We start from the raw sequence: 13128 nt of genomic DNA, 5'->3' as shown, positions 1-13128 counted from the left end.
CCCTACTCGGCCAGACACCGGGACCTCGCGGGGGCCCCCCGTGCGGAGCGGACCCGCGGCGCTGGGGACCCCCCGGGCCGCCCCACGCCCGGGGTGACCGAGCTGCTCCCCGGCTCCCCCACGCCCGCAAGATGGCGGCCGGCTGCCCCGGAAGCGCTTGGCGGGCGGGGAGGTGCCCAACATGGCGTGGTGGTGCTGGGCCCGCGCCCGGGGCCCGCGGCCGCACAGGTACCGCTGGGCCGGGGAGGGCTCGGGGAGGGAGCGGGCGGTCGCGGCGGTGCTGACGGTCCCGTCTCTCCCCCGCAGGCTGACGGTGCTGCTGGAGCCGCGACAGGGTTTCCGCCGGGCGCGGCCGCGGCCCGAGGAGCCCCCTCCCGCCGCCACCGCCGCCGAGGGGCGGCCCGGCCCGCCCGCCCCGCGCCGCAGCCTCTGTCCGCCGGCACCGACCCCCCGCGCCGGCCGCCCGTCGCCGCGCCGCCTGGTCAGGCCGCTGCTCTTCGCCGTGGGGGTAAGCGGCTCCCCGGGGCGGGCGGGGACTCCCCGACTGTCAGCGCGGCGCGCTCATTGTGACTTTGTGCGGTGTCGCCCAGTTCACAGGAGCTGCCTTCGGGTCCGCCGCCATCTGGCAGTACGAGTCGCTCAAGTCGCGGGTCCAGAGCTATTTGGAGGATGCCCGAGCGGACTGGATGGATAAAATACGGCCCCAGAAGAGGGGGGACTTCCGAAAACAGGTACACGGAGCCAGGCTCGGCCTGTCCGCACACGGGTGGGTCCCCGCGGGAGCACAAACCGGCACCGCGGCATAAACCAAACCGACAAACCCCCACCGCATCCTCCTTCTGGTGTGGGCACCATTTATGCAGCAGATGCTTGTCCTGTTTATCCTGATTTACAAGTTGGAGAAATAATAGGTTCACAGGAAATTGCAGCATGTGGGTTTCCTTACAAGAAAAACTGGGTAGAATTAGTTACAGAAAACTAACAGTGTCACTGCAAAAGCTATACCAGAGAAAAATACCAGCTTCACCCTGAAATGCAGGGAAAGGGAGGTCAGTAGCAGTAGTTTATATACATAAATTAGATGCCTTTTGGTTTCTTCATGACATTAAAAAGAAAAAATCTGTTCTTGCTATGTTTAAGTGTTCTCACAAGTGAACATGAATTCCCAAAGAGGACAGAGCTCACTTAGATTGTGAACCTTAAGGATATGATTCTTTTAATGCTCTGGCTTCTGAAATGCATTCATATTTTCAACCTTTACTTTGTACATATGAGGGGTTAGGAGACTTCTTTTCTTTATGAGAGCTGACATTTCTGTGCAAATACTTTAGAATTTGGGCAGCAAGAACAACACAAGAGTTGCAAGACTTGTTATAAATTTAGCTGATGTCCTGAAGGTATGAGTCATTTAGTCAAGTGTATTTAAAACTAAACATGCATATACATTTTACATTTGTTTCAAAGTTACTACTGTGGCTTATGATAGACCAGGCTTGATTGCTCTTTCAGGTCTGCTTGTTAAGAGAAGTGGGGCTGAGTGTGGAGCTGGAGGAACACGAGGTTCTGGGCTGGGTAGGACACAGAGGGGCTGCTTTTGTGATGTGTATTGTGTGCACAGGGGTACTTCTTTCAAAATGAGCATGTGCTGAGGGTTAAACCTGGTGGGCAGTGAAACAGCACACAGCTGCTCGGTCACTTCCCTCACAAACCCCCCACAGGATGGGGGGAGAGCAACAACCAAAAAATTGTGTAATAAGTGGAGGATAAAAGAAAACAAATGAAGTGATGCAAAGGCAGTCGCTCACTGTCTCCTGTGGGTAGACCAGTGCTCAGCCAATTTATGAGTAAAAGATGGCTAAACCTCCTAAAATCCTCTCTTTCCCCTTTTATTGCTGAGTATGACAATATTATATATCGTAGGAATATCTCTGGTTAGTCAGTGTCACTTGCCTGGTTGTGTCTCCTCCCAGCCTGTTGCACACCCTGGGTTTGTTCTCTGCAGGGGCAGAGTGAGAAATTGGAAACACTTTGGTGCTGTGCAAACACTGTTCAGCAAAATCTAGAACAATAATCTGTTATCAGTACTGGTTCAGTCAAAAATCTAAAACACAGCAGCATGTATGAGCTGCTATAGAGAAAATGAATTCTGTTCTAGCCAGGCCCAGTACAGCATGCTTTCTTGCCCGGTGTGTGTAAACTGCAGGTGGGATTGTGGTTGTCAGTTAATATTTTAAATCTTTTTGGTTTTATACTTTTGTTTTCCTTCAAAACCAGAAGGGGGAGATCTGGTGATTAGCTATCCAAAAAAAAAGGCCAAAACAAAACAACAAATAAAACCAAACACTAAACAAAACTGTCCTGTTGTTAATAGGCTTAAACTCTCAATCCCCATTTTCAATGGGTAGTTCTATTTTTAGAAGTTCAGGATCCCTCAGATAGCTTCTGGGGGCATCTGCTTCTTGTATTGTAGAAAAGGAATTCAGTGTTCTTATACTGGATAACTTTGTAGGAAATACTGGTATCTGTATTCTGTGCCAGAAATTTGAACAAAACAAAAAAAGTAATGAAGCTGTTATATTGCTATCAAATGGTAAATGGTTTGTTTCATACAGCATTGATTCTCCCCCCACCTCCAACCTAGAGATAATTTTTATGCTATTGTTCCCATCTATATGTTTGGAAGGTCACTCAGCCATCAATAAAATAATTGTCCAAAATTATTCTGAAAGCTGAGGAAGGGAAAGGGGGGTGGCATTTGTCTGTGGGCTGACTGCACTCAAAATAAACTTTTTCAGGGGTTTTAAACTTGGAGGAGGGCTGGGTGAGCTGGACGCAAGGGGGAATGGATTCCACATCTTGTGAGCCACCTCTGCAAAAGTGACCCTGACACAAAAGTGGGATCTCTCGAAGGTGGGTGGTGTGATGTTAGCATTAGGGTGAGGCTTAGTCAAGGCAGGGTTTATGCTAACTTTGGCTAATCTGCTGAAGTAAGCATTATGGGCTCGGTCTTTGTTTAGTACAAGGAGAGGTAAACCCATGAAATTACGTAAAAGGATGTAACCTCATTCTTTTTGAAGAAACTCTTCATCTATGTTGGGGTATTTTATGAAAAGGAAAGTAGATATTCTTGAGCAAGGAAATGCCAACTTGAGAAGATAAACCAGTCAGAAATAAGCAAGTGTGAATCCAATTTACGTAGCAGATTTAAAACAAAAAATGCTTTCCATTCTTAAAAAGGTGGAACCTAATGTGACTGTTTTTGAAATTGTGAATACTCTACAGTGGCACTGATGTACAACAATTCTGTTTCAGGTTAACAGCTGGTGGAATAACCTGACTGAGGGGCAGCGGACTGTGACAGGTTTGTGTTAGCTTACAAGTATTAGACATTCACAGGAAGAGAAATATGGCAAACAGGTACAGTATGTTAAAACAGATGGCTTTCATACCACGTTTAGGTTGTTGAGCACAAAGCATGTGTAAACCTACATCTGCACGTACATTCTTTCTGCAACAGTTCCTTCTCACAAACTGTTTTTCAAATGCATTATAAAGATTCCTATGCAACTGTGCAAGGAGGATCAGCTAGAATCCCTTCCTGGCAATGTTTTCCTCAGGAAGTGTGGAAAGCCTCAAATGGTTTTAGCAGGCATGGGCATATATGTTCCACTGGCATGTGGAAATAAAATTTCCTAATCATTGCTTCTTGTTTGCAGCATGAGGTGTGTAAAATAGGAAAAAATTATCTTCTGTGCTATTCTTTGGTTATGAGGTAGTTTTGATTGGTTAGCCTGGCATCACTTGAAATCCCTGAGATAAACGAGTAGAGGGAGATGGATGAGAACTAGATTCAAATCCGTATAAAGTAGTGGAGCCACATCCGCTCTTACATATTCTATGTTCAAAAGTTCCTGAGTCTGTATTAACATGTTGTAAGCATAAGGTTACGCAAATGTTATTCCTATGCACATTTTAGGGAAAAAACAAACAAACAAAAAAACACAAAAAAACCCCACACCAAAAAAAAACCCAACAGCTTTGAAACCAAGGCTGCCTCAAAAATGGACAGCATGTGTACTGTGTGTTTGTGTGATTCCCCCGGTCTTTTCCCTTCCATGCGCAGTTAAACGCAACTGTGCAGCAGATGGGTGACACTTGGGAATAAGCAGCAAGAGAGACAAGAAATGGGACCTCTTGAGCGGGCTAGTGTCATTGGTTCTACAGTGGAACAGAAGCTTGACACTGTAGCTTGAACATCTTTGATTCAGATTTTCTGGACTGTTGCTTTCATTACACTGTATGTTAAAACAGTTGCAATTAAATGTCATATATCTGAAAGACCTCCACTGTATAAATACGGCTTTCAGTATTTTTGCTTTTTCTAGTCTCTATAAGGCAAGAAGTGGATACTGCTTTTAATGGAATAATGACGAAGTATGGTTCATGAAAACTTACTTTTGAATGCTTGTTTACAGTAAGCATTATGGTATGTTATAGTCATAATTTGCTTTTATACTGTTTTTTCCTCTTAATAGGGATTATAGCTGCAAATGTCTTTGTATTCTGTTTATGGAGGCTGCCTGGTATGCGACGGATTATGTTTACATATTTCACCTCAGATCCATCCTCCAGTAAGTGAACAGTAATTTGTGTGACTTCTCTACTTCAGGATGTAATAGAGCCTCTGATCATAGTGCAAAAGCTTTGAACACACAGCAACTCTGTCACCCACAAGCAGTCTCAGTCATGCCCAGACATATCTTTTTGTCTAGACAGGAAATACTTCTAGGGAAAAAAAGTTACAAGTAATCTATTAAACAACCAAAAAACCATCACAACAACAGAAACAAAATGCACACCAACACACGCCACTGGTGCTTTTCTAAATATTGTAATGTCAAAACTTGCCTGCTCTCTGGCCTTTTACTGCGATGGGATGCAGCTCATGCCTTTGTAAAGATGAAGAGACACTTCTCTAAGTGATATCACTGCTTTCCTGGACAGAATGTGAATCATGCCAGTGTTTGGGAAGGAGTGAAATAAATCATACTGTGTAATTCCATTCAAAAACTAGTCTCAAATGTGATTTTTTTTTTTCCCTTTCCTTTAATGATCTGTGGGATGCAGATAGAACAATCACATCTATGTGTGCTTTCACCAACAGACAAGCATTAGTCTGCATTCTGTGTACAGAATCCTTGTTTCAAAGCTGTGCTTTGGATCACCTTAAAAAAAAAAAAAAAAGCCAAAACCACAAAATCTAGGCTTTTGCTGTGCGTGAAATGTTTTGAAGAGGTTAACTTTGGAAAGCAAGTTATTAGTATTTAATGACAGAACAATTAGTTTTCATTTCTACAGTAAAGAGTAAAAAGCATGAGACAAACATGCATGAGGAGAGTACCCTCTGCTATCCTCTTAATTTCTGCTGAAAAAGTGGAAACTCAGCCAATTCCCTACACACAGTCCAAAGCTGAATATAGCTGTTATCCAGCTCTGAGCATCAGCCACCCCAAACACTCCTGTTTTAAATAATGTTGACCTTTACACTTGCTAATTGGCTTCTTTGCATTTTCAAGGCTGCTGTTTCAGTGAGGAGAGCTAGTAGCTTTTTTGAAAGAGAAACTATTTTTTCTTTATGAGTTCATCTCTGTAGCAAAATAATTTTAGACAGGTGCTCATATAACACGTTAAAAATCTTTCACTGTGTACATATTTAAATAAAATCTCCCATTTCCTTTCCAAAGCACAGAAGTGTCATAAATGTTTTCTACGAAATGTTCCCCAATAGGTAATTAAGACTTTCTAAAGTAGCTGTTTGTACAGCTTGCATATCTTTGCATGTTCTACCTTTCAAAAGGTATTGCAGGGAATTTGAAATTTGTCGCATTCTGGGTTTATTACGTAGCTTATGTTTGAGAATTCTAAGCATAATTAGCCTATAGTATGTCTCGATAAGTTCCTAGTCTGCATGACTTGCAAGCTGAAGCAAATTAAATTGCTAACTTATTTTTTTCATTAATTGATTTTCTCTTTTGTAGGAGCCCTGTGTTCTCCCATGCTGCTCTCTACGTTTAGTCACTTCTCTCTATTCCACATGGCAGCAAATATGTATGTTTTATGGAGCTTTTCCAGCAGCATTGTCTCTCTTCTGGGATGTGAGCAGTTCATGGCAGTTTATCTTTCTGCTGGTAAAGTTAAATGTATTTATTATTTATTCATGCAAGTAAAACGTACATGTTTAATAGATGTATGCTGACAGATGGCTATTGTTCAGTCCTACACATTGCTCTATGCTAACTTCAGTACTTATTGCTATCATACGTAATTCTGATGAGTTTAGGATATTGGGCTTCAAAACATCATGACACTACAAGTATCCTGTTTTAAATCACGCTTAGCTACCAAAATAAAATAGCTCTTATACAGATTCATGGGAGTTTCGTGGGAAGAGATGACAACTACTTCAAGTTAAAACAAATAACAACAAAAAAACCCTACGCAATTGAAATCTACATCATCTGCACTAACTTCTTTAGGAAGATGTACAGATAAAATTGTTGCACTTTGGGATGCTTGTCTGCATTGCTGGCATTGTTTCCAACAGTAATTTTTCCTTTCTAGGGGTTATCTCCACTTTTGTGAGTTATGTTGCTAAAATGGCCACTGGAAGGTTTGAACCATCCCTTGGAGCTGTAAGTATCTCAGAATATGGAGACCTTATAATGATCTCTGAAGCCATTTTCAAAGCCTGCTATATTCTTTAACCTGCTTAAAAGCCAAGAATAAATTTGAGATAATGGAAACTAGGAAGGTGTAACAAAACCAAGGAACCAGGCAACAATTCCTGCACAAGAACTTGCCTTCTCTTCAAATACAGTAACTCTCTTGCAGCGCAGCCCAGAACTAACACCACTTAATGGCTTGTAAATGAGTATGTAACAGCAGGACCTCTTGTCACTGAGCAGATAGTTCAATTCTATAACTTACTTAATTGTGTATCAGTGTTCTCCAATTGAAAATAGAATATTTTAGAAAGAGGCAATGTAATCAGACAGTCAAAATCAGCACACGATACTGGTGAAAGCTGCAGGGAATGCTGTGCAGAAATGGCAGCACAACTGCCAGAAGTCTCACAGTATGGAGGAGGTGAGGCAGGCTGGGCAGGTGCTGTCCTTGTCTGTTCTTTACAAGGATGTTTAGTAGTGCAACTTTTGAACACACTTCACTTGCTATAAGTTTGAGGTGAACCTAGCCATTTGCCAGCTTGTAAAAGGCTTAATTTACTAAATAGTTTGGTTAAAAGCCAAATGTCAGATTATTATTTTTCAATAGGAATGAAAAAAAAAGCTCTCCCAAAGTTAAAATTTTTGGTAGTGCTATGTATCGTGTCTTTATCTTATAAATAAACTGTATCTGGAGCAAGTTACTTTCCAGTAGTGTTATTGACCTGAACTTACTGAAATTGCCACCCATTGCAATAGTTTACCGTATTCACAGCCTTTCCATTGAGATATTTCATGGATACAGAAGCCCATGGTCTGTGTAGTACAGACCAGGGAATTGCTTGTTTCATTGACAAAAGACTTATTGTCCCTGTTCATCTGTTATTTTCCTTGTTTTTGTACAAGCTTCAGAATGATTCCTTTCATCTGAGATGTCTGTGTTTGATTAATATGTATTAGATTTCTAGGATTTACTGGGAAGAAAAGCACATTAACATAAATTGTTACCTTACAAATCAGGGGACTTATATAAGTTATGTAAGAGCATCTGAGGGGTATTTTTTCTCCCCAGTATTTAAAATTTCAGATATTGAAATGAAATAAAGGTGTCTTTTTTGTTTTGATTCTGAACTTTGCTGTGGTGCTTTGTACTTTGAGGTTTAGCACAGGGTTGCATTTGAAAGCCAAAAGGAAAACAGGGTCAGATTCAGAAAAATAAATTTTCCTTCATGTAACATCTCAACTTACTTTAATGTATTTTAATGTATTTACAGTCGGGAGCTATAATGGCTGTCCTTGCAGCTGTATGTACAAAGATGCCAGAAGCAAAACTAGCCATCATATTTCTTCCAATGTTCACATTTACAGCAGGAAGCGTAAGTGCCTTTAAACTTCAAATAAATCCTACTCTCCATTTTTACCATACCACTCCAGTATCTGAGCACACATCCTCTCTGTGTTCTTAAAATATTAAATTTATTTTGAAAGAGGATACAGGTCATGGAAGTCCTGGAAACTGATTGCAAATTGTTGCAGCCTAGCATGGTCATTACACAAGTGTGTAGTGAATTTAGAATTACCCTAAATTCCATCCTCCATGGGTCTGTCTCAAATCTAATACTAAGTAGTTGGAGGGACTCAGGTTCACGTGTCTGAGGAAACAAGCAAACACATACTCTTCTTTCTGACAGGCAATATTTTTCGTAACAGCACTAGTTCCGAGGTAATCTATTACTGATACACTCTTTTTCAAGAAAAAATTATCAAAATGGGAAAAAAAACAGAATTTCACTTCTCAAGGGAAATGACATTCCAGCCCTGGAGAAATACCTACCTCCTCATTTGGATGCCATCTTTTGATATTTCTAAGAACACTGTTGAGATTAGAAATAAATTGCTGAGGCTTTTCTTCATGTGGACTTTTTTGTTTCATTAAGTTTGCTTAAGCACATCCACTGCCCCATTTAAGAAAAGCTCATTTATATCTTGACTTACTTTAGGAAGCTTATCATCTTTGATCCACTACTTAAAGTTGTTTTATTCCTTTACTTAAAGAAGTTAAACTTTGTCATTTCACTGCCTCTTTCTTAAAAAAGATGGCTAGGGCAGAGCCACAGAGAGCATGGACATGAGGAAGAACTCATTGCAACACTAAAACAGGAGCAACATTGGCTGTCGCATTATAAATGTTGGAATAATTTTAGCCCTACTATTTAATTGTGTTTCTAAATGTTATGTACTCCTTTAGTCTACCTTACCTATATTGTAATCAGCCTTTAGAATAAACAAGCCAATGTAGCAATATAGCTGCTATTCTAACACATACAGTTAAGAAATCCTACTTAAACTTACTTTTCACCCTAGCATAAAATCTATTGTTGATCTTTTTAGAATGAGGCATTTAGTAACATTTTGCATTACAGTCACAGTGGTTTGTGTCTCCTGAGAATGTTATGCTGTTGCTCATACTGTTTCTGGCCAGGAAGTTGTTCACTATCATCATACCTTCTAACAGATGTCTGATTTACAAGAACATGATGACCAATTTATATCAGATAAAATTAAAGGAATACTGCCCCACATGTTCCATCCACTAAGGGGTTGCATTTGGGAGGACAGATGAACTTAAGTCTAAGCTATGTCAGAATTAGTGAATCAATGTTGCAATACCATAATTTATGGTGTCTTTTATAGCATGTACTATTTCAAGTAACTTTGTCTTCTGTTTTCTAACCAAAGTTTGGAATGTGTATGTAGCTTTAGAAGTGAGGACTAGAAGAGACAGTATTTGAAAAGTACACATCCCTACCCCACAATTCTGTGTAGCTGCTCTTGTCTGTATTCTGATGACAGCACAGTACAGCTAAGGGCAGAGTCTGTTGTTTTCAAACTTTTTATAGTGATTGCTTTAATATAAAATTTATGGGATGTTTTTGATACCAAATGTTTGCTCTGTGCCAGAATATGAAACTTTGTTGTCAGTGGCCATTACATGCTGTGATTGATCATGTCCATTCCATGTTTTGTTCCTTTTCAGGCTTTAAAAGCCATAATTGCATTTGACACTGCAGGGCTTGCTCTAGGCTGGAGACTTTTTGACCATGCTGCACATCTTGGAGGAGCTCTCTTTGGAATGTGAGTCTGTATTTACTAACTTCTGTTAGTTTTGTATTTAAATTCATCCTGTATTTCTTCCTCTTGTCTCTGAAGTGTGGGGAGTTTGGAAAGTTGTCATAAATAGGACTGAAGACAGCTCACTGTTATTCTCAGAGTGCTAGAGAATTCTGTGGAAAATACTGTTAACGGATGCTTAGAACTGGAAGAAATTGAGCTGAACTGCCTTAGAATGGTAGGTTAGATGTCAGATTGTGCTGTCGCTGTAACCCGAGCTGGCTATCTCTGTCTGGCTCTCCCCAGCACATTGAAGAAAGTCACAAGGGAGGAAAGATTCTTATAAAACACAGCATGGAAAAATTAAGATAATGTTAGAATTAAGCAGCTAAGAAAATTCGTTTGTCTCAGTGGTTTTCTCTAATTACCAATTTAGAAAGAGCTGCAAGAGTTAGTGTAAGCTCAAGCCAAATTCCTTTGAGCAGCCTCTGCTATTTATCAGTGTTGCTGCATTGTTGCTGTGTGAAGCCTTCCTAATGGGGAAGAACTGCTAGAAACCAGTTTATGGGACAGTTCTACATTGTTCATTGTTTGAAATGCATTAGCTAATGAGTTTTTCCCCTTCTACCCGATTGCAATGTTGCTTCAATTTGCACATTTATTGCTAAGAGCATTTTCAAACATTTTAGGTAGGGATTTTAAAAGCCTACCTGACATTTAACTAGGCCAGACAAAGAATGAGTTTAAAGCTTGCTGCAAAAGTTTGCCCAGTGGGTTTGTTCTGTAAAACTTATCAAGGCATGTAGGATCCTGTGAAAGCCTGAAGAACATGGTTCTTTCCATCTTCTCCTGACATCAGGACAGCAACAGTTTTTGCTCCTTCACTGTAGCTAGTCTGAAAGGTATAGTCTAAAACATGAAGAACACTTATCTTGGTGAACAAACTGGTTTGCCTTTGTTCACCGTTTCTTGGCTTTGGTGTCAGTAAGTTCTGCACTGCAGTCTCCTTTCCTCTGGCATCACAAATGCATTTGATGTAGTCTTGCTGGTTCATTACTGCTTCCTGCCTTGTATCTGTATCAGCTTGTTCATGATAATACAGATCCACATGTTATTGCAGTAAGATGCTTGTCAACTCAAGACAATTTTTTCTTCCCCACCTATGTGTATGTTCTACCTATATGTTCTCCTCAGCAATCATTTTGGTCACTTCATCCTAAAACAGGGCCTCTATTTAGTTCATATGTTGAATGGTCAAAGTGTTTTCTATACATGACCTCACAGACCCTCACAGGTGCACTGCAGAAAGCAGCTGTATGATTTAACAGAATGGCCAGTTTCTCTCGTACTGGCTGAGGACTCATCCAAGAGTGCTTTTGTTATTCAGGGCTCAGGTGTGAAGTTGGGCTTGTGTGACACCTTCAACCTATGTCCATACTGTGGCTTCCCCTTCCACCTCTCCTCTCCACCATAACCTCTCTTGCTTAATCATTTATGCTGATATTCATATAGTTTTGTATGAATGCAAGTTAAGCCAGAATACTTTGATAAATTAAATCTTCATTTAGTTCTTTATAGAAGAAAATTCACTTTGAATGGAATGTGGATGCTCATTATGGGGGAGTTGTATTCACACATGAGGAAAAATACTTCTACTTGGTGTTGTCAGTAAAGATTAGAACAAGCAACAGTACTCTCATAATAGTCTCTTAAATGGTAATAGTTTTTTCCTCTTGGTTAAGTAAAATCATGAAAATGATTCATTCTTAGGACTGAGACAAGCAAGAACAAAGCATTTAACTATTATCAGCCAAGAGAGTAAGTGATTAACCTGCCACTTGCCAAGAACACTGTTCTTTCTGACTCAGTTTATCTTGTCTTCTATACCAAGCATTAGAGTTACTTAGTTTGAGTGATCAGCCAGTTTTTCAGATACAGAGAAAAGTTGCAGTTAGTTTTAACTCGTATTTTCTTTTTCAGATGGTACGTGACTTACGGCCACGAGCTCATATGGAAGAACAGAGAACCTCTGGTGAAAGCTTGGCATGAAATGAGGACAAAGAACACAGGAAAAGGAGGTGGAAAATCTAACTGATTCTAATCCCAGAGATTTCTTGTGCCCAAGTGGTATATGACTTGAAGACATGGGATTGAATTGGTTTTTAAGGTTTTTTGCTACTCCACATTAAGCCTCTAAGGAGTTGAAGTTTCTAATGTAAACTACAGTTACAAGAACACATATTAATAGAAAATGAACTCTGACAAAGGTGGAACAATAAAGGTTTTTATCTTATTGCTATCTGAGGTAACAGTCTGCATTACATTTTTACAGGAGGAATAAAGAAAAGCTTTCCAATTAAGCAACCAAAAGCTCTGTCCAAAAAACTTCAAAATGGAGTACAACTGGTTAATACTTAGATAAATCTTCTTAAAACTGAGAAAGCCAATGGATCACACAGCCCCCTAATATCTATGCAGCACTGGGTACATTCTTAGAGGGCAGGTTTTAGAGAGACTGGGCTCAACATGAGACTAGGGTGGGGAACTTGAGTGGTCTTTAATGTTGAAAAGATTGGATGAGATAAGCCAATGGTCTCTGTTGATCTTAAACTTGAAATATATGAAGCAATAGTGGATTGTTTGCCAAAGTTACATAGTGGTTAATGATCCAGCTTCATTCATCAGCTATGGCTTATTCCATCTATGTTTTACATTTCTATCTGCTTCCAAGATGCTGTCACATCTTGTTAGAATTTACTACAATTATATCTTTTTCTTAACTACGTGCAGTGGAAGAATGACTTGTACTGTGGTTTTGGAGATTTTACCATGAATTATACTGCTTTCTGTATTATTTCACAGCCTTAGCGTGGTGGTTTGTGGTTTGGTGGATTTGTTTTGGTTTTTGGTTTTCTTTGTTTGGGGGGTAGGGGAGGTGTTTTGTTTTGTTTTTAAGGTTGTGCTGTATTGCTAGTTTCCTGTAAGGTTTTTCTAAGAATTTTAAAACAGTGACATTTGGTTCAGAATGTGCCAGTTTTAGAAAAATAAGCAGCTTCAGCAAAAAGGTAGATGAGGTGTCCAAAGATTTACAACACTGTAACCAGAAGTAACTACAAAGTAAACCTGAGGGTACTACCACAACAATGTTCCTGTTATTCAAATAGAAACAAAAGCTGGATTTGGGGTATGCTATGACTGCCAGACCCCTTGCAAAGGTCTGAGGAATCTGCCCAGATACAAACTGTTGGGTTCAAACCCTGCAGGCTGAATTAGTCATTCCAGGTGGACTGACTTG

At 40.4% G+C, this 13128-nt stretch overlaps 1 protein-coding gene across 1 annotated transcript; it reads left to right on the top strand.

The window, feature by feature from the left end:
- Window positions 1-96: 96 nt before the first annotated feature.
- On the top strand, window positions 97-12132 carry PARL (presenilin associated rhomboid like). Its single transcript, XM_065844733.1, has 10 exons — window positions 97-228; window positions 307-508; window positions 591-731; window positions 3313-3361; window positions 4536-4631; window positions 6039-6188; window positions 6622-6692; window positions 7997-8098; window positions 9760-9857; window positions 11814-12132. The coding sequence occupies exons 1-10, from the start codon at window positions 182-184 to the stop codon at window positions 11926-11928; spliced, it is 1071 nt and encodes a 356-aa protein (XP_065700805.1). The 5' UTR covers window positions 97-181; the 3' UTR covers window positions 11929-12132.
- The last annotated feature ends 996 nt before the right edge of the window (window positions 12133-13128 follow it).

Source organism: Patagioenas fasciata, chromosome 9 (assembly GCF_037038585.1).
Source record: "Patagioenas fasciata isolate bPatFas1 chromosome 9, bPatFas1.hap1, whole genome shotgun sequence".
NCBI lineage: Eukaryota > Metazoa > Chordata > Aves > Columbiformes > Columbidae > Patagioenas > Patagioenas fasciata.
Note: the sequence above shows the minus strand (reverse complement) of the source record. Positions and strands in the feature narration are given on the sequence as shown.